Source organism: Sarcophilus harrisii, chromosome X (genome assembly GCF_902635505.1).
Source record: "Sarcophilus harrisii chromosome X, mSarHar1.11, whole genome shotgun sequence".
In the NCBI taxonomy this organism is placed as follows: Eukaryota; Metazoa; Chordata; class Mammalia; order Dasyuromorphia; family Dasyuridae; genus Sarcophilus; species Sarcophilus harrisii.
In genome coordinates, this window is record NC_045432.1 from 58,727,810 (window position 1) to 58,754,004 (window position 26,195).

At 39.7% G+C, this 26,195-nt stretch overlaps 1 protein-coding gene across 2 annotated transcripts in view; it reads left to right on the forward strand.

The window, feature by feature from the left end:
• Positions 1-26,195, forward strand: part of LOC100927725 (sodium/hydrogen exchanger 2-like) — a 96,963-nt gene that overhangs the window by 43,758 nt on the left and 27,010 nt on the right. The window contains exons 6-10 of one of the 2 annotated variants that reach the window (XM_031944290.1): positions 4,487-4,576; positions 8,646-8,716; positions 18,740-18,907; positions 21,747-21,858; positions 24,568-24,702. In XM_031944290.1, coding sequence (XP_031800150.1) covers positions 4,487-4,576; positions 8,646-8,716; positions 18,740-18,907; positions 21,747-21,858; positions 24,568-24,702 — 576 coding nt within the window. The remainder of the gene's footprint in view (positions 1-4,486; positions 4,577-8,645; positions 8,717-18,739; positions 18,908-21,746; positions 21,859-24,567; positions 24,703-26,195) is intronic. The other variant, XM_031944291.1, reaches the window with a different exon arrangement.

Sequence of the window (26,195 nt, forward strand, 5' to 3'; positions counted from 1 at the left end):
CTGCCACCTAACTAACACAGAATACACTCAAAGCTGTTGCAAGGCCTGCCTTGTCTGGCTTTCTAAGCTGTGTTCTCTATGTCATTTTCAGCTCAACCCACTTGAGTGGAGACGGTGCCTGTTGTTCTAAATATCTGGGAGGAACGGCAGCCATCTTCCTCATTTGCCAAGCAACATTGTTTTGCAACTTCCCCCAAACCTTCCACTTAAAGTCTTTGTGACCACCGAGTTCAGTGAGAAGAGCACTCATTTGGGGGCATCTATGTGGCACAAGGGTGTGAGTGCTAGCTTTGCATCCATCAAGACTCGAGTTAAAGCCTGCCTCAGACACTTGCTAGCAGTGTGACTGTGGGCAAGTCTCTTAACCTCTGTCAGCCTCAGTTTCCTCATCTATAAAATGAAGAGAATGATAGTAGCCACCTTCCGGGGTTATTGTGACAGTCAAATGACTCGATGTTTTCAAAGTATTTTCCAGAACACAGTGCCCCATGGAAATGCTCACGCGTATTTTGAGTCAGCAGACCTGGCTCCCAACCTGGCTCTGCCACTTAGCAGCTGCACTCATCTTCTCTGAAAAGCCCCTATTTTTATTTTTGGTTAATGGTTTTGGTTAAGCTCCAACATTTAAACATCAGTTTTAATTAAGGCTTCAGAAAAATCACATTTGATTTAACTAAGCTTTACCCAGCTTTCACTTTAATAGATGCTTTTAACAGAAGAATGCTGGTTTGAAATATAACGTGATTTTCAAGAATTCATTTCCATTTCCTGTGAAATAGCCTACATGTGCTCCACTTCTCCCTGTTTGCAACTTTAATCACATCCATATGTTATCCATGGAGAGGCTATGATGGGCCAGCCCAACCTGGCGGAAATCTCAGGTCTACCCCTCTCTCCCGTGTCATCAATAGGAGCTACTCTTTTGTTTGAAATTGACCTGAGAACACCGAAAGAAAGGCATTTGAACCCCTGTTCTTCTTCTTGAGCTGCTGTCTATTTGCTCTCCTTTTCTTTTCTGTAGCCTTGAGGTAGAGCTGGCAGCAGCTGAAGGCGGGCGTGGAGGTGGAAAGCCTGCCATGTCATTCCACCACCATCTAGTGGCTAAAGTACTCCTAGGATTTGTTTTACCCAAGATTGAAATGCCGGGGCTGGGAAGCCCCACAGGAAAAGTAGGAAGTGGCAAGTGTGCCATAGTGCAGAGAACACTGAGCTTGGAGTAAGGAGAGCCCGGCTTCAGATGACCTGATGATCTGGGCTCACAAGGAAACTTGGCATCGGACCCCTCAACCTGGGGGGGGCTCTCTCCTCTCTGAACCTCAAGCCCCTCTCTAGGGCTTCTTCACTAAGACCTAGGCTGCTTGTGATCTGCCCTCAGTGGGGGAAGTTCACATACCAGACAATATGACTGATAATATCACAGGTTCCATGTTTTCTAGAGGGTGATGTAACTTCCTGTTTGCCTTCTTGTCTTTCTGACAAATGTCCTAATAGATAGTGCAAAGGAGTTAGGGATATAGGTTTTGCCCATGGAACCCAGTGAAGCTAACTCATCATTCAGCAATTGAGACTCAGTTTTCCCATCTAAAGTGGAAAGGAAGCTTGACCCCCTGGGGTTAGAGCCAGATGACCTGGATTCAAATCCTGCCTCAGCCACTTGATGTCTCTGTGACTTTGAGAAAATTACTTTATCTTTCTGGGCCTCAGTTTCCTCATCTGTACAATGAGGACTTTTAACAAGAGAAAGATGTTTTTAGGACCCTACCAATTGAACCTGTCAGCTTGTAATACTTGTAACTCTTACCTCAAAGGAATGCTATGAGCATCAACCTCAGAGATTGTTCTCAGTTTCCCAATTTGAAAAAATGAGGAGTACTGATCGCTCCCTCCCCAGATGGAATCCATGACTTTGGCCTCCAACTGAGACAGGCCAGACCCAAAGGGAGCATGCTGGTCACCTCCACTGACAGCATTTCATGCCCTCTGCTGGTCAGAATGCAGTGGCATCCAACATAAAAATGAGGCTGAATTTGGAGTTGCTTGTTACTGAATCTGGAGAATTTGAGAATCTTTTGTATGTAGAAATCATCTTTTTGATGTGTTTCTGATAGAATAATTTGTTCAGTGAAGATCTGCTCTGGTTCCCACCCCCATTCCACCAATTCCCTCTCTCAAGCCATGCACACTGTTCATAGCTGCCCTTGACAGCCATCATTAACAATCAGTTGTTCCCACAATAAAAGAATATATAATAATTTTCCAAATTGCAAAATGATTTTAGTAGGGTCTCTTAATTGAAAGAATATTCCCACCTTCCCCTGCAAGTTACTCAGAATCACTGTCCTAATACTTGTATGTGGCTATTTTGACTTGATACTTTTGACTAATTCTTCAGTATTTACAAATACATACAAATTCATCATCCAGGGATCATCCAGCTCAGCCACCTTATTTTACAGTCAGCCAAAGTGACTTGGCTAAGGTCACGCAGAAAATAAGAGGCAGAACTTAGGCTGAAACTCATGAGCTCTTTTATCACTGTAATTCACGGGCTCCTCATCCTGTGGCCTAGCTCTGCTTTGGACAGCTGCCATCTCATTAGTATTGCATAGGGACAGTCAGGCGTATGTCCTTAGGTCTTTAGAGTCAGTTTTTAAGAAAATCAGTTTGAAGACCAGACTCAGCCTTTCTACTTTATCACAAGAAGCTCAGGAAAAGAGACTTTAAAACGCCCCTGCCCTTGCCCCCCCTGCCGCCAATAAAAATTTGGCCACTTCAGCACAAATTCTAAGTCTTCATTTGTTTCTAATGTCATTCTTTTTTTGAGAAAGTTTGATTTTCATACTTAGAGTTGGTGCCCACCCAGACTCGGGGGCGGTGATTTGGCTTGGGCCCATGTGATTGTTAAAATTGCAAGTTGGTGGTTTTTTTAGTAGCAGTTCCTTGAAAGTCCACCACAGTGATAGGTTTGCAGGTGAGAGGCAGTGTTCAGGGACTAGTAGAGTGCAGCCTTATAGTTAGGAAGGCTGCGGCCAAGCTTTACACTTGACACATGTTGGTTGGAGGAGTTGCTTGGTCTTCCAGGGTCCCAAACAGTTCTCCAAGATGTTCCTTCTCTGCTTTGATGGGAGTAGTCCCCACACTGAGAGTTCCCTTTAACCACAGGGCTGGACTCCTGCCACCCAAAATGGTGCCTGGTCTAGGGGAGTCATTCCATGACAAAATGACCTGCCTGCTAACATCGGTGGTAGTATTTGAATTAGGACAGAAGCCTCTTGGGTACAAGTGGGTGGTGATGTAGTAGTCCTGGTGTCAGGATGCCATCTTGCTGAGTCAGAAAGACTCCTCTCTCTGAGTTCACATCTGGCCTCAGATGCTTCCTTGCTATGTGACCCTGGGCAAATTACTTCACCTTGTGTGCCTTCATTTCTTTGTCTGTAAAATGGGCTGGAGAAGGAAACGGCAAGCCATTCAGTATCTTTGTGAAAAAAAGTTCCAAAAGGGTTTCCAGAGTCAGAAATGACTGAAAACGACTGAACCACAATAGAAGACTTGATGTTCTCAAGCCCTCATTATTTCCTTTTGTCCTATAAACTGCAGGTTATATTTACCAAGTTTTTATGGGTTTCTCTGACTTCCCATATCTTAACATGTCATCGTTTCCCTTATGACTAGAGGGGAAAAAGTCCTCAGGGTTTTTCCATGTTATTCATTTGTGCTCTCACCATTCCCCAAATGCCATCCTTGTGATTTGATGATTATATCCAGGGTTCTGTTCAAGGTCCAGTTAAAATACATACACATTCATTCTCTCTCTCTCTCTCTCTCTCTCTCTCTCTCTCTCTCTCTTTCTCACACACACATACATATAGCTATACATGCTACTATAGAAAGTACAAAAAAGTGTGGAATTCAAAATGGCAATTCATGTGAAAAATGTTTGACTTTGTGTATTGTCAGTAGTTTTACAAGTGGGCATTAGCTGCCTAATCAAAACAGTTCAATACAAGAAGCATTTGTCAAGCATCTACCATATGCTAGGCACTATCCCAGTTACTAGGGGTGCCAAGGAAAAGACATATAGTACCTGCCCTCAGTGACCATTTGATTCTGTGGGAGGAAAGCCATACATGCATAGCTAAGCAAAAATTGTATATAAAGCAAATGCTAAGTGATTTGGGGGAGAAGATGCTCACAGTTGGGAAGGATCAGGAAAGGCTTCATGGTACTTGAGCTGAGTCCTGAAAGGACGTAGAGATTCTATGAGGCAGAGGGAAGGGAAGTGGAATCTATGCATGAGGTTGAGCCTGTGTAAAGACATGGTGCCAGCGTGTAGAATGTTGGATCCAGGGCAAAGCCAGTGGGATCAGTGTGGCTGGAGCTCAGAGTGTGTGAGTGAGCAGGCCTGCTGGAGGGCAGACCTTGTGCACATGAAGCTGCTCCTGTCCTCAACAACCTCATATTTTACTGAAATGCTGTCATGTTGCAGGGAATGACCATCCGACCTCTTGTTGACTTGTTAGACGTGACCAGAGGAAGAGAAACTTCTCCAACTGTGGGTGAACAGATTCATATTCGAGTAAGTGATTTGTGCAACTTAAGATTTCTAAATGCTTGGATTTTTCCTCCTAGGAAAAGTCTTGAGCCTCTTGAGGGGTGGCTGTTGTCAAGAGTCCATTTGTACTCTGCAAAATTGGGGAACTCCCCTTCCAAGCCGTGTGCATTAGGATTTATCGCAGCCATTCTGTGATGGGAACGAAGTTTGGTAGCCTTGACTTCTTTGTGATTTGAGATTCAATATCATTTCCTATTTGCTCTGGAATATCATCCACTTATAGGCTGACCCATCTAGCCCTTGTGTAATTGGAAAACTTTATTTAATGTGTTTAAGCTTTGGCAGAGCTGATATTCTGTGCTATTAATAATGTCTACAGAGTGAAAGGTTAAAGCAATAAGATTACAAAATATGCTGTCTGAGCGAGCTGTTTTATAACAACAAAAGATTCTGGCACCATATCATGTGCCTCATGTCTGCTCTTGAACCCAGGGAAAGTGTCAGGGAATATTCAGGCCAGGCAATATATGACAGTTAACTTTAGTTCCTCAAAGAAATTGTATTTCATGTGTGGAATTTTATAGGGAGATGGGTTATCTGTTATCAAATACAAAGAATGAGTTCAGGACCTCCTTGGGTTGTTGAAGCAGAGCCTGGGGGTTTAGAGGGAACTCCCCACCCTTGAAAAGTATGAAGCTTGCCTTCTGACTTCTATTCAAAGACTTTAGAAGCCTTTGGGTTTTTCAGACATCTTTTCAGTCCTGTAACAGTATTTCCCAAACACATGCAAGTGTTAAATCTCACTAATATAATTCTTATAACTAGCAATGTTAGAACAGCTGATTACTTAATGATGGCTAGAAGTGATTAGATGGGAGATACAGGCATCTTCTACGTAGAAGACAGCCCAATGCATTTTCTTATTTTGGTCAGTTCAGAACCTGTGAAGGCTTCATCTCTCCAGGACTTAAGCACAGTATTTGGCCCATAGTGAATGCTTTATGAATAGTGCTTGATAATGGATGAATTTGCAATCTGATTGTCTGTGGCCCTGATCTCACGACTCGATATAACCAAAGTCATTTTTATTTATAGGCATAGTAGATCTAATGTGACCTAGTTTTCTGTATCCTTGTCTGTATGCAAGCCCTCGTCATTTCTGCCCTTCCTTTGCCATATGGCAGTTTTGACAAGCAGTATGGCTTAATAGTTAGAATGTGGCCCTGGAGCCAGGACTGTTTGGCTTAGCAGTTCAGCCTTTGGCACTAGCCTTCTGACCACAGGCAAATCAATGAACCTCTCAGTAGCCCAGGGAACTCTCTGAGAGTCAAAGGCAAATGCATTTGCATTCTGTCCTGGGAATCACTCAGACTGGTGAAATCTCAGGTCCACAGTGCCCTCTCCTCCCTACCCCAAATAAAAAATTTTTTAAAAGTCTCAAAACAAAACGTTAGGACAAAGAAGCATTTTCCTATAACCCAAAGTAAAGAATTTGCCCTTAGGATCATGCCTAAATTCTTCCGCTGATGTTCAAGAACTTCATCCAGTTCATTTCCCCCCATTGCCCCCATGCCAATCCAACATTTTGTCTTCTTACTCCTTCAAATGATCCTTGGCCTCTGAGTCCATCTCGTGATTTCTGCCCTACGATCCCATTTATTCTCATTCTCCACACCTCTGTTTATATTATTTCCTGTATGTAGAATACCTTAGAGTCTCATGTGAACCTGGGTAAGTAACTTGGCCCCTCTGAGTCTGTTTCCTTATCTCTGAAATGAGATGTTGGATTAGCTGACTTCTGAGTTTCCTTTTTCTTCTAGCATTTTTTAATGATTCTTTGATCCTGTGACCCTGTCTTGAAGTTCATTTTCTTCCTCTGCATTCCCGCAGCGCGTGCGCACGCACATACACACACATATCCATATATGCTTATATACATATGCATTTTTTAGGACAAAAAGGCTAAGAAAGGACCTTAAGAGGGATGTGCATGCTCATAAAAGGCAGGAGGCTAGTCAAGGGTAGAAGGTTTTCTTCAAGCCTGTAATTTCATAGGTGTAAGCACCTCCCAGATGGGATGCTACTTCCATTTGTGCAAACCAGAAATATTCTACAACTTAGCACTTTGGAATGTTGCGAGGGGGACTCGGGTCAGCTAAGTCCCATAGCTAGCATTTGTCAGAAGACATGGCAGTTAAACTCAGGTCTCCCTGCCTCACAGGCCAGCTCTAACTTCTGGTTTACTTTGCTTCTCTTGTGAAGCCACAGAGATGAATGATGAAAGAAGGATGCTTTCTGGTATCTTATGTTTCCTTGATGGAATACAACATGTATAGAAATGAGGATGATTAGCGTTGAGGAGCGATCTAGACAAAGCATGCTGGAAAAATTTGAAGGAGGAGAAAGAATGTTTCGGGGGTTTGGGGCCAGGGAAGGCTGCCAAGATGAGATGGCACCTGGGCTGATTCTTGAATGAAGATTGAGAACCGGAAGATAGACAGTTCCAGAGACAAAAGATGGCACAGCACATTGTGGCATAGCACACTTTGGCAAGACCATAGATTGTTGTGGAATAGTGTAGTGGATTGAAGTGCAGTGATACATAATCAAGCTGGAAAGGTTGGTAGAAGGCACATTGGAAAGGGCTTTAAATTCCAGAGGAGTTTGTATTTGATCATACAGATGGTGGGAACCCATTGAAGGGTGGGGACATGGGGCCATTGATTCAGAGCTGGAAGAAACCTTAGTGATTACCTAGATCAAAGCTTCTTTCCCTTTGTCATATCATGGTCCCTTTGGAACTCCTTCTCATAATATTACCTGTACATGCATATATGACATACAGAGAATTACACAGGAATACAGTATGTGAGTGGAGAGAAAAGGACGCATAGGAGTGAGGTCAGGGGAATACAGAATTACTACTTGGCAATGGATTTGATGCAGCAGTGGAGGAGGAGGAAGGACCAAAAAAAGACATCCATTATTTGATGTAGCAGGGTGGCAGTGGGAAAGCATTGAATTGCACTAGATTTTGTGTTAGAAGACCTGGATTTGAGTCCCACCTCTGGCATGACTATTGAGAAACACTGGGCAAGTCACCAAACTTCTCTGGTGCCTCAGGGCTTTCCTCTGTAGAATGACAGATTAGATAAAATAGCCTTTAATGACTTTTTCCATTTGGAATCTATGACAACATGGTATCACATCCTATATTGACTAGTTTACGTGAGGTGAATTTGAGTTGGGATGTGGAAGAGACTGACACAGGATGTTTTAGTTCTAGTACTGTTTGTACTAGTTGAGGTAGTTCTGATATCAAGGAAACCATCTGAGAGCTCAATGTAAGCTATTAAAGTTTGTGGTACACAGTTGTGCACTTATTTTTGTTCTCTAGTTGAAATTATATATGAGCTTCTTCAACTCAGTTCTAAGCACCCAAAAAGCAAGGGCTGTGCCCTTTATCTCATAGTCCTTTAGGTAGAATGCTGGCACAGTAGGTTCTCAGTGTATTTTGAGTGGATGAACTGATGATTTGGTTTTATGTTGCTGATCAGAATGCACATTGATATTTAGAATGAAGGATCTCTAATGCTCACAGGATGGCTATTAGTGCCATCTTTATTTATGATTACAGAGTTAGTTCCAACTGGTTGGATCAACAGTGGTTCCTTTTATGACTTTGGCTTGAGTGGCCTTTCTGTTTTGGTTTTCTGCTTTTTTGCAGATGGTTAGTGACTCCTTAGAGCTTTGTTTCCTTTGACAGCTGGATTCCCATTTTTTTTCTTATCTATTCCTTATAATAGGGTAGGGCTTGGGAATAGGCAAGAGAGAAAGGATGGTTATGAGGCTGCAATGTGTGTAAGTCCATTGCTAACTTTCAGGTGTTCTACAAGTGTCTATTTATAATGATAATGATCCTGGTGGGGTGGTGACAATGATGGTGATATGGTCATTGTGGTGGTGGTGGGGTGATAATGATGATATGAAGCATTGTGGTCTTTCATGCCTCTAAGGCAGAGTCTCCTTTCTTTGACTGTTAGTTAATTTCCTCCTACATGCTGCATGTATAGAGTCTTTCTTCTTTTTCCAGTTCTTGGATCACTTGCTGGCTGGGATTGAAGATATATCTGGACACTGGGGACAGTATTACTGGAAAGACAAGTAAGAAGCTGTCAGAAATACAATTGTGTACATGTATGGAAAGTGAAAAAAGATGAACCCTAGGAATATTTCTCTTTGTTTCCACTGGAGTGGACTGAGCTTTATTCCTTTACTGTATTATGAAGGTCACAATCCCAAACAAAGATAGTGCCCTCTCTTATTTTTTTTTACCTTATCCCAAAAGGTATGATGGTCACCAGATTGGGCCATCAAATCCCAACAGGCTGCCACACAAATTCCCAGCAAGGCCTTTCAGGGTCCTTTTGACCCTTTCCAGACCCACTTTCCACTGGATTACAAACCCTACTGCAGTGTTTTCATTATTGATCTACTCTGGGCTTGCTGGTGGCCTGGTCCAATGTGCAAAGCTTCTGGGTTGAGGAGGCCTAGCCAGCAGGGAGATGTTGGCTACTTCTGATCCACTTCTTTATGACTTTATGTGGCCAGCCAGCTCAGCTGGCTGGAAGAGGAGAGGTTAGTAAGCCTCTGAATTTTTCAGGACATACATCTCCATTGCTCAGAAGATATGAATTCTTAAAAAATATTATAGATTACAGTGGAGATCTACAAACCTGAATCCAGTGACAGAGCCACTTTTTTCTTCATCATGTGCCCATCCTGAAGCAATGGGCAGAAAGTGTTCTCTTCTTAGGGGTAAAGTTAGTGGTTTGTTGACAGTTTTAAGTTCAATGGCTTTCAGAGATCATGTTTCCACCCCCTGCCCACCCCATTTCATGCCCTGTTCTGAAATAAAAAGAATAGTTAGGCCATATTTAGTTCTTGGGTGTGAAGATTATGTCTTGCATTTATTGGTATGAAAAGGTATCTTACCCCTTATAGCTAAGGAAGAAGTTATTTTATTTCCACGGTATCTACTAAACCCTTCCCTCCTTTTCTTGAGGCATCTCAGTGGTAGTGCAGGGGCTAGGATGGTGGACTTGATCAAAGGACTATAAAATCATGTATACCTTTGGACATAACAATACCACTAATAGGCATGAATCCCAAAAGAGATATAAAAAAAGGAAAATGACTTAGATGTAGGGGGTGGAAACAAGATGGTGGAGAGGACCCACGCTTCGTTCTGAGCTCCCTTCTACCCTCACTACTGATTACCAAATTCAGCCTTTGAAATAGTGCTTGACTGGTAGAATTCACGAATATTGGGAGCACAACAAATTACCAGCCAAAGATAATATGGAAGATTGCCAGAAAAGGTCTGTCTTGATTGGGCAGGAAGAGGCCAACACAGGCAGGGAGGCAGAACATGGAAGCAAGCGCAAATTGAGCAAAGGCAGGGCGGAGTGCAGTCTCTGCAGGTGGAGAATTTGCAGGGAGGACCCTACCACACATAGGCTGCTCTCTTTTGGTTGCAAAGCGGTAGATCAGCAGAGAAATCACAAAACGCTAAAGGTAGAGTGTACCCCAAAATGACAGAGTTTCACAGACCTGGCCACACCTACTCAGTATGTCCACGGCATAGCTGTGTAGCCACATTCTGCAGTGCAGGGCTCTGCCCAGGGCAGTCACACTTCTGCATAGTGGGGCTCTGCCCAGGGCAGTACACTCCCGTAGCTCGGCCGCTCTTTGTAGCCCATTTGCAGGACAGCTACTGTCCATCTGTCCCTGTTCTGTAGAGGAAGCTGAGAACCTCCTTGCCCTGAAGGCAGACCCCAAGGGATTTTAAAAAAAGATTAACAAAGCAAAGCAAGTCTAACTATAGATAGCTTCTAGACAGAAAGAGAGCAGATTTCCAACCCTGAGGAGGCTAATAGCAGACAGTCTCCAGATAAAACCCCAAAAGGGGATATAACCTAGTCCCCATCACATAAGGCTATCCTAGAAGAAATTATAAAAGATCTTAAAAAAGAGCTAGAAGAAAAATGGGGAAAGGAAAGAGAAGCTCTGCCAGAGAGTATGGAAAAGGCATATAACTCATTAAAAGAAAGATTTGATAAAGCGGAAAAAGAAAATGACTTCCTGAAATGTAAATTGGAAAAGATAAAGAACTCCCAGGGAAACATAATTTGTGAATTGGAAAAGATAAAGAACTCCCAGGAAAGTGGGATTTGTGAATTGGAAAAAGAAAATAACTCATTAAAAAAATTAGTGAAATGGAAAAAAAATTCCATAGAGCAAAACAACTCATTTAAAAACTCAATTGGACATATACAAAAAGAAGTAAAAAAAAAAATTAATGAAGAAAATAACTCTTTAAAAATTAGAACTGAACAAATGGAAATGAATGATTTGTTGAGACATCAAGAATCAGTCAAGCAAAACCAAAAAAATGAAAGAATAGAAAAAAGTGTTAACTATCTACTTGGAAAAACAACAGACCTGGAAAACAGATGTAGGAGAGATAATCTAAGGCTTATTGGGCTCCTTGAAAACCATGATGAAAAAAAGAGCCTAGTTACTATTTTCCAAGAAATTATCAATGAGAACTGCCCAGATGTTATAGAACCAGAGTGGTAAAATAGACATTGAAAGAATTCATCTATCACCTACTGAAAGGGATCCTAAAATCAAAACTCTAAGGAATATTGTGGCTAAATTTCAGAATTATCAGACTAAGGAAAAAATATTGCAAACATCCAGAAAAAAAATTCTAATACTGAGGAGCCACAATAAGGATCACTCAAGATCTAACAGCTTCCACATTAAAGGATCAAAGGGCCTGGAATCTGATATTCCAAAAGGCAAAAGAACTTGGAATGCAGCCAACAATAAACTACCCAGCTAAGCTGAGCATTTTCTTCCAGGGAAGAAGATGGACATTCAAGGAAACAGGTGAATTCCATTTATTCCTAATGAAAAAGTGAGAACTAAACAAAAAATTTGACCTCCAATTATAGGACTCAAGAGAAGCACAAAAAGATAAAAAGAAATCTTGAGAACTGTATTTTTGTTACAGGCATACATAAAGAGCACAAATATGATTTTACTGTTATAATATTAAAAAAAGGAATTAGAAGTGGAAAGGAGATTGTATCAGAAAAAGGGAAAAGTGGAGGTAAAAAGAGGGAAATTACATTTCACAAAGAGGCAAAGGAAACCTATCATATCTGAGGGAATTAAGGGAGGGGGAGGAACATTGTGTGAATCTTACTCTCATCAGATTTGGCCCAAAGAGAAAATATCAGACATATTTGGTTTACAGAGGAACTTCTCTCACCTAATTAAAAAGTGGGATAGGAAAAGGGAAAAGGAAAAGAGTAGGTTAAATAGAAGGGAATACAGAAAAAAGAGAAAGGTATAAGAAAGGGGTAGGGACTCAAAGCGGGTGGGAAGGATTCTAAAGAAGGATAGCTACGTGAGGCAAGTGGTGCTCATAAATTTAATATGGGGAGGGGGGAAAAGGGGGAAAGAAAAAGAAAATTATAATCTAGGGATAATAAGATGGCAGGAAATACAGATTTAGTAGTTTTAACCATAAATGGAATGGGATGAACTCTCCCATAAAGAGGAGGTGTATAGCAGACTGGATCAAAAGTCAGAATCCTACAATATGTTGTTTACAGGAAACACATTTAAAGCAGGGTGATACATAGAGAGTAAAGGTAAAAGGCTGGAGCAGAATCTATTATGCTTCAGGTGAAATAAAAAAAAGCAGGGGTAGCCATCCTTATCTCAGATCAAGCAAAAGCAAAACCAGATCTAATTGAAAGAGATAAGGAAGGAAACTATATCTTGCTAAAAGATAGCATAGACAATGAAGTAATATCAATACTAGACATATATGCACCAAGTGTTATAGTATCTAAATTCCTAAAGGAGAAGTTAAGAGAGTTGTAAAAAGAAATAGACAGCAAAACTATAGTAGTGGAAGATCTCAACCTTGCACTCTCAGAATTAGATAATTCAAACCACAAAACTAATAAGAAAGAAGTGAAAGAGGTAAATAGAATATTAGAAAAATTAGGTATGATAGATCTTTCGAGAAAATTGAATGGAGATAGAAAGAAGTACACTTTTTTCTTGGCAGTTCGTGGAACCTATACAAAAATTGACCATATATTAGGACATAAAGACCTCAAAATTAAATGCAGAAATGCAGAAATAGTAAATGCATTCTTTTCAGATCATGATGCAATAAAAACTACATTCGGCAAAAAGCTAGGGGTAAATAGACCAAAAAGTAATTGGAAACCAAATAATCTCATCCTAAAGAATGAATGGGTGAAACAGCAAATCATAGACACAATCATTTCACTCAAGAGAATGACAACAATGAGACAACATACCAAAATTTGTGGGATGCAGCCAAAGTGGTAATAAGGGGAAATTTTATATCTCTATAGGCTTACTTGAATAAAATAGAGAAAGAGAAAATCAGTGAATTGGGTTTGCAACTTAAAAAGCTAGAAAAAGAACAAATTAAAACCCCCCAATCAAATACTAAACTTCAAATTCTAAAATTAAAAGGATAAATTAATAAAATTGAAAGTAAAAAAAAACTATTGAATTAATAAATCAAACTAAGAGTTGGTTTTATTTTATTTTATTTTTAATTTAATAGCCTTTTATTTACAGATTATATGTATAGGTAACTTTACAGCATTAACAATTGCCAAACCTCTTGTTCCAATTTTTCACCTCTTACCCCCCACCACCTTCCCCAGATGGCAGGATGACCAGTAGATGTTAAATATATTAAAATATAAATTAGATACACAATAAGTATACATGACCAAACTGTTATTTTGCTGTACAAAAAGAATCAGACTCTGAAATATTGTACAATTAGCTTGTGAAGGAAATCAAAAATGCAGGTAGGCAAAAATATAGGGATTGGGAATTCAATGTAATGGTTTTTAGTCATCTCCCAGAGTTCTTTCTCTGGGCGTAGCTGGTTCAGTTCATCACTGCTCCATTGGAAATGATTTGGTTGATCTAAGAATTGGTTTTATGAAAAAACCAACAAAATAAGTAAGCCTTTGATAAATTTGATTAGAAAAAGGAAAGAGAAAAATCAAATTGTTAGTGTCAAAAATGAAAAGGGAGAACTTTCCACCAATGAAGAAGAAGAAATTAGAGCAATAATTAGAAGTTACTTTTCCCAACTTTATGCCAATAAATTTGATAAACTAAGTGAAATGGATGACTACCTTCAAAAATTTAGGCTGCCCAGATTAATAGAGGAAGAAGTAAATAGTCCCATTTCAGAAAAAAGAAATAGAACAAGCTATTAATCAACTCCCTAAGAAAAAATCCCCAGGACCAGATGGATTTACATGTGAATTCTACCAAACATAAAGAACAATTAACTCCAATGTTATATAAACTATTTGAAAAAAAGGGAATGGAGAAGTCCTACCAAATTACTTTTATGACACAGATATGGTAGGTTGAAAACAGAGTAGGAAAATTATAGACTAATCTCCCTAATGAATATTGATACAAAAATCTGAAATAAGATATTAGCAAAAAGATTACAGAAAATCATCCCCAGGATAATACACCATGACCAAGTAGGAGTTATACCAGGAATGTAGGGCTGGTTCAGTATTAGGAAAACTATTAGCATAACCAACTATATCAGTAACCAAATTAACAAAAACCTTATGATCATCTCAATAGATGCAGAAAAAACATTTGATAAAATCCAACATCCATTCCTATTAAAAACACTTGAGAGTATAGGAATAAATGGACTTTTCCTTAAAATAGTCAGTAGCATCTATTTAAAACCATCAGTAAGCATCATATGTAATGGGGATAAACTGGAACTATTCCCAGTAAGATCAGGAGTGAAACAAGTTTGCCCATTATCACCATTACTATTCAAGATTGTATGAGAAATGCTAGCTTTGGCAATAAGAGTTGAGAAAGAGATTAAAGGAATTAGAGTAGGTAATGAAGAAACAAAATTATCACTCTTTGCTGATGATATGTTGGTATGGTTAGAGAACCCCAGAGATTCTACAAAAAAGCTATTAGAAATAATGCAAAACTTTAGCAAAGTTGCAGGATACAAAATAAATTCACATAAATCATCAGCATTCTTATACATCACTAACAAAATCCAATAGCAAGAGATACAAAGAGAAATTCCATTTAAATTAACTGCTGATAGTATAAAATATTTGGGAATCTATCTGCCAAGGGAAAATCAGGAACTCTATGAGCAAAACTTCAAAACACTTTTCACACAAATGAAGTCAGATCTAACCAATTGGAAAAATATTAAGTGCCCTTGGATAGGCTGAGCGAATATAATAAAGATGACAGTACTACCTAAACTAATCTCTTTATTTAGTGCTATACCAGACTCCCCAAAAACTATTTTAATGACCTAGAAAAAATAACAACAAAATTCTTCTGGAAGAACAAAAGGTACTAATGAAAAAAAAATCCACTGAAGGTGGCCTAGCTGTACCAGATCTAAAACTATATTTTAAAGCAGCGGTCACCAAAACCATTTGGTATTGGCTAAGAAATAGACTAATTGATCAGTGGAATAGATTAGGTTTACAGGACAAAATAGTCAATAACTATAATAATCGAGTATTTGACAAACCCAAATACCCCAGCTTTTGGGATAAGAATTCACTGTTTGACAAAAACTACTGGGAAAATTGTAAATTAGTATGGCAGAAACTAGGCATTGACCCACACTTAACACTATATACCAAGATAAGGTCAAAATGGGTTCGTGATCTAGACTTAAAGAATAAGATTATAAATAAATTAGAAGAACATAGGATAGTTTACCTCTAAGACCTGTGGAAGAGGAAGCAGTTTATGACCAAAGAAGAACTAGAGAGCATTATTGATTACAAAATAGAAAATTTTGATTATATCAAATTGAAAAGTTTTTGTACAAACAAAACTAATGCAGACAAGATTAGAAAGGATGCAATAAACTGGGGAAACATTTTTACAGTCAAAGATTCTGAGAAAGGCCTCATTTCCAAAATATATAGAGAATTGACTCTAATTTATAAGAAATCAAGCCATTCTCCAGAACAGACAATTTTCAGAAGAAGAAATGGAAACTATTTCTAGCCATATAAAAAGATGCTCCAAATCATTATTAATCAGCAAAATGCAAATTAAGACAACTCTAAGATACCACTACACACCTGTCAGATTGGCTAAGGTGCAGGAAAAAATAATGATGAATGTTGGAGGGGATGTGGGAAAACTGGGATACTGATACATCATTGTTGGTAGAGTTGTGAATGCATCCAACCATTCTGGAGAACAATTTGGAACTATGCTCAAAAAGTTATCAAATTGTACATACCCTTTGATCCAGCAGTGTTACTACTGGGCTTATACCCCAAAGAGATCTTAAAGAAAGGAAAGGGACCTGTATGTGCAAAAATGTTTGTGGCAGCCCTCTTAGTAGTGGTTAGAAACTGGAAACTGAGTGGATGCCCATCAACTGGAGAATGGCTGAATAAGTTGTGGTATATGAATATTATGGAGTATTATTGTTCTGTAAGAAATGACCAGCAGGATGATTTCAGAAAGGCCTGGAGAGACTTACACAAACTGATGCTGAGTGAAATGAGCTGGACCAGGAGGTTATTGTACACTTCAACAACAATACTATATGATGATCAATTCTGATGGACTTGGCTCTGTTCAACAATGAGATGAACCAAATCAGTTCCATTTGTTCAGTAATGAAGAGAATCTGCTACACCCAGTGAAAGAACTCTGGGAAATGAGTGTGAGCCACTACATAGCATTTCCAATCCCTCTATATATACATATATTGTGTTTAACATATACTTTAACATATTTAACATGTATGGGATTACTTGTCATCTGGGGAAGGTGGTGAGGGGAAGGAGGGGAAAAGTTGGAACAGAAGGTTTTGCAAGGGTCAGTGCTGAAAAATTACACATGCATATATCTTGTAAATAAAAAGCTATAATAAAAAATTTTAAAAAAAGAACTTAGATGTACAAAAATATTTATAGCAAATCTTTTCTTAGGGCAAAGAATTGGAAATTGAAAGAATACCTATCAGTTAGGGAAATGGCTGAATAAACTGTGGTTTGATTATGATGGAATACTGCTCTATAAGAAATGATGAGCAGGATCCTCTCAGAAAAAAAGTCCTCCACGAGTTCATGCAAAGTGAAACGTCCTATGTACAAAGTAATAGCAATATTGTAGGGTGATCAGCTGTGAATGACTTTGCTATTCTCAGCAATATAATGATCCAAGATTACTCTGAAAGGACTTAGGATAAAAATCCTATCCATATCCAAAGAACTGACTATCTGAATACAGACTGAAGCATACTTTGTGTTTCTTTATTTTTCTTGAGGGTTTTTTTTGGGGGGGGAAGGGGATCAATGTTTTATTTCACTGCATGACTTTTATGGAAATGTTTTATGTTAACTTCACCTCAACCTTCTCAATGGGGAATGAATGGGGAGGGAGGAAGGGAGAGAATCTAGAACTCAAAAGTTTGAAAAACAAATGTAAAAAAAGTGTTTTATATGTAACCGGGGAAAATAAAACTATTAAGAAAAATAAAAAAATAGAATTGTGACCTTGGAGTCAGGAGGACCTTAGTTCAAATCCTGCTCAGATATGTACTAGCTGTGTGATCATGAGCAAGTCACAGAGCTGCTATTTGTCTTAACTATAAAATGGGAGTTATAATAGCACCTCTCTGGGTTGTGAGGATCAATGAAATAATGTTTAAAACACTTAGTATACTGTCTAGTACATAATAGATGCTTAATAAATGCTTCCTTAATAAATGCTTATTCCCATCACAATACCAAACCTCTTTTTTACATGGGACAGGGTTGTCTTTCCGTGTTCAAAATCAAACTCAGATTTATTTTTTAAAATTTAGAACTTCAGCTTAATTCTCAGGTATGCACTTGTGAAGCTTAACTAGCCAAATTAGAACATTTAAAGACAATTTGCTACCTGGGCCTAACCCACAAGGGTCCCATCCTCCAAATCTTTTCTATTTTGCTTTTTATTCCACAAACATCACTGTTTTAGGAGCTATGGAATATACACAATTTCTAAAAGATATGGTCTTCTCTCATGAAGTTCACAGCCTAGCAGGGTATAAGGCACCATCAAGGATAAGCCCAACCCACAGTGATATGTGGTAAGTGCATGACAGAGGTGCACAGTGGGACATTAGGGAAGGCTACATGGGGGAGGTGCCTTTTGAATAGGAATAGAGAGTGTGGAGGAGAGTACCAGGAGCTGAGACTGGAAAGGGAAGGTAGTGTCAGATTGTAGAGGACCTTGAATGCTGTGCAGAGGACAGTTGATATTTCTTCTTGATATTTCTTCCAGATGTAATAAGGAGTTAAAAGATTTTTGAGCAGAGAAGTAACTAAACTACTTGTATGCATGAGAAAAAATATTCTCACACTAGTTTGAAAGATATTTTGGATGAGGAAGAGAATAGAAGCACGTAATCCTCCTGGCAGAGCATTATAGTAGCCCTGGGTGATGGCAGTAAGAAGTTAGTACAAAAAACTCAGAGAGGGTAGTAGCCACAGAGTGTTGTAGTGGGGGCCACTGAATTTGAAGTAGGATGATCTGGGTTTGAATCCCAGCTCTCCTTCTTCCCAGCTTTGTGATTCTGGGCAAGTCACTTTCCCTTTCTAATGTGTTATTTCATCTCATAAATGAAGGAGTTGGATTAGATGTTCTTCAATCCCACGATCCTTTTCTGTGGCCACCTTCTACTCCATCTCTAACTTGTTTGTGTCATTGGTGTGTCCCCTCACTAAGATCAGTCTTCATTTCACAGATGAGGACTTGAGACCAGGGGATATTCAGTGACTTGGCCAAAATCATGTAGCTGCTTAGGAAGTGGCAGAGATGGCTCTTGAACCCAGGCCTTCTGCTCCTTTCCACTTATGCCATGTTACCTTGAGGGCAGAGACTGTACCTCCTTTTCCCTTCATGCCCTCAGTAGATCTTTACAAATGTTTGGGGACTGACTTGACTTGAACTAAAAGACTTTTCTGGGGCCAGGGGCCAATGAATTCTTAGCATTTTTTTTCTTTGCTACCTAAGCAGATTGGAGTATTTCAATAGCCAATATCTGCAGAAGATTTTGCTGCGGGATTATGACCAGCCCAAGTCTAGCATCGTGCTCCTGTATGAAAAGCTAGAGAGAAAACACGCCATTGAACTGGTGGAAACTGGCCAACTGGTCCATCCTTCAGCCAGTGTACCTCAGTGGTAAGTATTGTTCAAGATTTGTGCTGTTCTCTCACAGGTGCCAACCAAAGAGCTCAGTCTCCTGGCCTTTGGAAAAATACAAACAGCCACAGCCACAACCACTAGAAGAAAGAGCAGAAAGTTGTCTCTTGGGAGCTGTGTTTCCCTTCTCTCCTACTCCAGGCCTTGCTACCTCAGCTTCCTTGCTGAGCATCTAAAAGGGGGAGGCCGGCTGTGAGGTCTTTAGCTATATGGAGAAGCCTCCAAAAGATTCTTTTAAAAATCCATCTCTTTCAGTGTTCAAATGTACTTAAATTTTTTAAAAAAATATATATTAAAATAAAAATGAAGTTACTTTTTACTTCCATCCAGTAAGACATGACTACAACTTCATAAGTTTGTTGGTGTTTTTTTTGGCAGGGGAAGGGGACAGAAATAATGGATGAACCAAGGGTTTCCTTACTCTTTTTTCTGGATGATGGTTAAGGGGGAGAGAACATGAAAAGGGAAAATGGTGGGGTTAGGAGAGAGAGAAAGACGAAAAAGAAATAATTCTGTGGAGCAGTTCACATTGAAGGTACATTACATTGGGAGTGTGGTACTCCTATGAGTGCTGTGAGGTTGGGTTTTCTTCCTCTTGGTAAAAGTTTCAAGGAATTTTTGTCAATGGTTTTAGAAGAATTTGGGGTTTGCAGTTAGCAAAGTCCTCCTCTAAAGCCCCATTGTGGCCCAGAGATGATCCACAATTTTGAAAGATTATACCCGAGGAATATAACCTCTTGTATGTTCTATCAAGCTGGAAGGGCCTTGAATACAGTCTTGGGCTAAGTGCAGAGAGTCTTGTCATGAGACGGGCCAGCCTCTATTGGTGGAGTGAGTGTGTCTATGCTGGTAAAATTTTGACTTCTGGCTGTATTAGCCAACCAGACAATAATGATGGCTGGGTCCCTTCCACTCAGTCAGCCAGTGAGTACCTCGTATGAGTGCATTGCTTCTCACTGATTCCATGCTTTATATCCATTGATGCTTGAGGGGTCTGCCTTATGCTTGAGGACATGGTTGGCCTCACTTTTACTAAGGCCCCAAATCTAAATGATTCAGGTCCAAGGAAGAAGCACCAGTAGCCCATCCTAAGTATTAGAAGAGTTACTGATGGAACACTACTATTTAAAAAGTGATCTATATGGGCCTGACAAAACCAGGTGGCTAAGGAGTGGCTGCCTTTGTTCAGAGAGCCTTTAGGCAAAAATGGGTCCCAAAGACTTCTGGAAAAGAGGGATTGCAGCAGTGATGAATGAGGTGCTTCAAGGGAAAATTAGAGCAAATCATGCTGTTTACCTTATAGAAGAAAAAAGAAGGCTAAGGGGGAATTGACCCAAGTATATGGAGAGGACTTTTCAATTCATCAGTGGAGGGAAATTCTCCCCTAATACAGTTTCAATCCCTCCATGATTTAGAAAACCAATCCTGTGGAATTGTTAGAGGTCTGCAGAGCTAAATGACTTGCCAGTAAGTGTCAGAAGTGGGCCTAGAACTTGCTTGTTCCCAACTCCCGCTTCAGTGACCTGCCTCTGTAGAGCTCCAGGCTTCCTCTGTACCTTCCAAGGAGAGCAAAATGCTCATCAGTTAGCTTCCCTCCCAAAAAGGGCCCCACATAAGGAAGTAGGCTTCAATGAAAATAAGACCATTCATTTACTCATAAAGAGATTTTATAAGTTTAATGCTGAAACAGGATATCAAGGAACATGGTAGAATCTTTTCTTCTGGAGAACTTTTAAGTTAGGGCAGACCCCTGCAGGATTCAGCTGTTCTGGATGGCTTAGGTCTCCTTCCCTTGTCTTCATAAAGGGGATTGTCTTGTCTAGATGGCCTTCTGAGGACCTTGCCAGCTCATTTCTATGTGAATTCAGGGTGGGGTGGACTAATTGGAATGAGGCAGACGTAGGTGGTGGAGGGACGTGATTCCTTGGGCCTGATTATTTGGGATGGGGGAGACCTAGGGCACTGACCTTTTTGATCTGATCAAGGTAGAGCTATGTAACCCATGTAAAAAAGGGAGTATTGAAGAATAATCTGGGGATGTGGGCAGATATAGATAATCTGGATGATTCAGGACCTAAGTAGGTTTTACTTGAAATCCATAGACCAACTGTGTCTGTTGTTTGAAATAGCCAGATGACGGCTTAGGGCTCTATATTGCATTGGCTGCATAACCCTTGCTGGAGGATTACTTCCAGGGACATTCCGAAGCCATAGGTCATTGTCTTTTCATTGAGCTCTCTAGCTCTAAGAATCTGAGCTGAAAAAGAAACCCTAAAGGCATGAAGATCATAAACATTTACTGTGAAATGGAAGCTGACTGCACAGCTAGGAAAACACCTGCAAGCCATTGGAAATGCCTGTGAATAATGCCTCCCATCCAGCTTTTGTGCCTTATCTCAGTGTCTGAATTAATTGGGTTTCCACATTGTTCCTACAGAATTCAGAAGAAGAATCACTTCAAAAAAGTTTGTGATTCTTCAATACTGTTGCCCTTTCAAAACTCATTTTTGGAATTCTCCCACCTTCTTTTTGTTCAGTGGGAAGAATACTGAAGTTCTTAGCAGCTAGCACTGGACTTATTCTTCAAAACATTCATATTTATTAACATTTGCACTTAGCTACCTCTTGTTGAAGTCCATCAGTAATCATTCAAGAATTTTTTTCTTTTTGATATACCGATCTCTTGGCCGCCCTTATTTTGTTTACTTTTTTGTCTTCTGATGCTTCGATAGCATGACTTTCCATCATTCTCATACCATTAGCTCCTGTGACTTTTTGTATTTGGTTCCTGTAAACAACTCAGTTTTTTTCTTTGCAGCCACAGTCATGAACCAGCCACAACAGCCACAGCTCCAACTGTTCTGGATCAAGATCTCGTGGATAATATACAGCACATATTGGCTACCAACCTATATAAAATCAGGAGAGGGGTAAAGATGTTTTTAGTTCAAGTAATGCTGTTGTAGTTCCACAAGTGGAACTAACTTGTTTCTGTTCTGTTACATTTCACATGGATTTTGTGAAGCTGAGTAGCCCCAGTGGTGCTCTCGTTTTGGTAGCCAGTTGCTGAACTATACTGGTGTTGCCCTTCTAATTCTAAGATTTGGGTTTTTTTTTTTGAGATATTAATAATATTCTGTGTGTGAAGATATTAGATGATGGAATGACTCAGAGACGAGAATTAAGTAGATATAGTGTAATGCTGGAGAAACTGAGGCAAGATAGAGATTAGAGAACATTTAATAATTTATTTGAAAGGGAGAGATTTACTGGGACCAAATGGATCCACGGTTTGCTCCCAGGGCTGAATGAGACTATCATCTCCAAGGATCCAGCCAACAATGTGAGTTCTCAATGACCTATATACAAGTGGCTCAGATTCAGGGAGTAGACTGAGGCGGGGGTGGAGTCAGGGTGCTGAGAGCAGGAACTGGACTCTGACAGGGTGGGGTGAGCCTCCAGAGAGGGATGACATAGGAGATGGGATGACCTAATTGGGGGAAGAACCCCGGAGATGGGGGAGAGGCATCTTGATAAGGTGATATCTGACATTCCCGTAGCTTGGGATGGGGAGAGGCATTCTGATATTCTAAAACATAAGATCTTTTATCCTTATCAAATATTCTGATAAAGAGGGAGGGAGGGTTTGCAGGACTGAGCTTTGAGCTGATAATGATAAACTGAAGCAGTACAATTAGAGAAACTGAGTCATGACTGGGTCAGGATAATTAGGGAAACTGAGTCAGGACAATAAAAGAGAACTGTGATCTAACAATAGAAAGCACTTGGAATGCACAGCAGAAAAGATGGGATAAAAATTCAGTAATAAGACTACCAATAAAAGACATAATTATAATTCTGCCAATTTACATGTGATTTCCGTTCTTTTACTAATTTGGAATAATTCCATATTGTTATCCCTCAGATTCCTTACTTGCAAGATATTACTCTGTATGTTGGGGTATGTTAGGATACAATGTGTTGGGGTATAGAGGACACTGGACTTGAAGATAGGAGCACAGAATTCAAAGTTTTTCTGAATATCACTTTTTTCTGTAAAATGGAGATAAATGATGCTTGCCCAGAGTTATTGTGGAAGATGCTTTGGAAATTTTAAAGTTTGATAGAAATGGGAGTTATTATCATCTATGATTAGCTTGAATGATTATTATATGAAAGGGCTATGAAATAATCTTTTCACGGCTATACAATTGTCAGACTCATAGGAAAGCTTTGTGGCCACCAGATGTCATAAAAAGATGTGGAGAAACTGGGAGATTGGAGGAGAAGAAGAGAGGAGAGAAGAACACAGATGGCTAGACAGGTAGATGGATAGATGAGCAAATTAGATGGATGAATGGACTGATGAACAGAGATAAGTAAAGACCTCAAAAAGAATACCAGAGTAAACCAGAAGAACCATGGTTGTTTAGTTTGAGGAAGACAAGGCATCAGTTATTGTTTTCAAGTAAGGATTTACAAGGAGGATGTCAAGCGGTCATTTTGTCTGGCTCTGGAAACCCCAACCAGATCCAACATGATGCAGTTTTGCTTGGACATAAGGAGCAATTTCTGAAATAGAACTTGAGAATGAGTGACCTCATGAGGGGGTAGTAGAATCTTTGTTTCTTAAAGATTCTTAAAGAGAGATCATAGATAAAGCATCTGTTAAATACTTATGTGCCAGGTCCATAAGAAGTAAGAAGAGAGGACCAAAAAATCAGTCCAAAGACAGTGGCTGGGCACCTGTATATGAACTCTATAGATCTCTTCCAGCCCTTATATTCCCTCTGTGCTTCTAACCATATGCCTAACCATTCAGAGTGATGCTAGTGTCAGTTCAACAGACTTGTAAAACCTCATTGTTAAATTTTCAGTGTGAGTCTTTCAGTGTGAGCAAATGCTTGATCAGGGCTTGATGAATTATTTTGTTGATTGTTTAAATTGAGAAAGTGATAGAGAAACTGTTAATATAGATGAAATTTAAAAGTGTGTGTTGCATACACCACTCCCTCTCCCATCTGATTGTTAAATATTTACCAACCCACCCATGTTCTTTCTCAGCTTCCAGAGGGGAGCCTAGAGCCATTGCGAAGTAGAGCAGAAAGAGTCTGGTCCTGGCCCTGGCTTGCTGTGATTGCCTGCTGTGCCTGCCTAAGTTCTTAACCATGCGGGAACCTCCCCTCTTCAGCAGTGCCACCTTGGCAACCTCAGGAGATCAGACCAAACCTCATCTTGGATGGTGATTGGTCATTTATGCCAGAAGCAATATGTCCCTGGAGCCATCAAGAGAAGTGACTGGAAACAGACAGCAAGGAGATTTAGTTCTCTGAAAGGCAGAATCTTTTTTCTTCTAGTTTTGATATCGTTTTGAGAGCTTATTTTTGTGTGGAAATAATGTATGCGATTTAAGATGTTTTCTGAGTTTAAGGATGAGGGGCAACATATGTATGGATGAAAGAAGTTAACTCCTTTTTTTGTTTTTGGTTTAACTTCCCTGGAAAGTGCATATAGTTTTAAAGGATTCTGAATTTAAGCTAATTGGAATTATGTGTGCCCACAACCTTAAGTCTCTTTCTTGATGTTTATTTCATTGGGACCCTTCATTCTGTCTACTTTGGATCGGGCTGTATTTCCAGACTCCTGCGTATAACAGGCACACACTTCCAGGAGAAACAGGGGCAGCTGAAGAGGTCAAAGAAATTCTCATCCGTAGACACAAGAGCCTGCACCATAACCTTTCCAGAAGTGACTGGGAGCAAGCTGTCACAGAGGTAGGAGTCTTCTGAAAGACACTGAGGGCTTGAGTCACTCACCCGAGTCTTCTAGGGCAAGTATGTCTATCTACAGTCAGAACTGTGACCACAAGATGTGGCTCCTTTCTCACTAATGCACTGGTACCCTTTTGAGACTTTGCCTGAAAGCCTCTGGAGAGAGAGGATTTGGATGCCGGAGGCCATTTTCTGGGTCACTGAATATTTCACGGGAACCAGTGGAACTTTTGGCTGGCCATCTGTCAGCCCTAACTCGTGATACAAGTTGGACTCACCTCCCTCTCTGAGGATGCCCTTTTCTTTTTCTTACACAGTGATTACTTCCCAGTGACTCCCTTCCTTCATCCCCCTCTTCTTCCCCGGCCAGTTTTGTAACCAATTGCGCAATGGTAACCAATTGTGCAATTGTAACCAATAGGTGCGGCCAGACAAAACAAAATGGCACACTGGCTCTCACCCCTCGGCCCTTGTCCCAAGAGGAGGAAAGCAGACTGGTTTCATAAGCAAGTCCTCTGGAATCACTTCTGAAGAGTTCTCCATAACCCCTTAGAAACTAGATTGGAATAACAATAAATATACACACTATTTTTACTGGAAACATTAATTTTTAAGTGGTTAGCTATTGTTTTCCTTTACAGCACTATGGTAATCATGTCAATTGGTCTCTTGAATCCGTTTCTTATCTTGGTATCAGTTCATACGAGTCTTCATGTTCATCATTACTCATGGTCCATCTGATCAATAGTTACTCACTTTGCTTCCAGGTCTTTGTCAGCTTGAAAAGCACTGCTGTAAATGTTTTTGTGTGGATGGAACATTTCCCTCAGATTTTAGTTTCCCTGGGGTATATGCGTGTGTGCTGTACCTTGTGGAATAGATACGTAAGGTCAAAGGGCTTTCTTAGTATTAGTAACTTCATATGGTTGTGGATAACTTGCATTTTGGCTTCTGGGAAAGCTATCTATTATAATCCTTGACCATTTATCTTTAAGACAAGAGTTATATTCTTTTTTGTATGTTTCTATCAATTCCCTGTATGTTTTAGATATCAGAACTTTATGAGAGATCTTTATCACAAAGATTTTTTCCTAATTAACTGTTTTTCTTCTAATTCTAGTTATGTTGCTTTTCTTTGATGAAAACTTTAAATTCTTTGTAATTGAAATGGTCTATTTTATCTTCTTTTATCACCTCTATTTCTCATATAGCTAATAGTTTTTTCCCTGGTCATAACTATCCCTCCTTTTGTTCTTTACCAATGTAATTCCTTTCATTCTCCTCTAATTTTTCATAGTTTGGCCTTTCTTATTTGATCATATATTTATTTGTACCTAATTGGGATGTTTTTGTGGCCTGAATACAATTTCTGCCAAACTGATTTCTAGTTTTCCCAACTGTTTTTGTTGAGGAGAGAATTCTTTGGGTTTATTGAACACTGGCTACTAAATTCTATTGCTTCTGAGTCTTACTAAGTCTTTGCTAGTAATCAACTT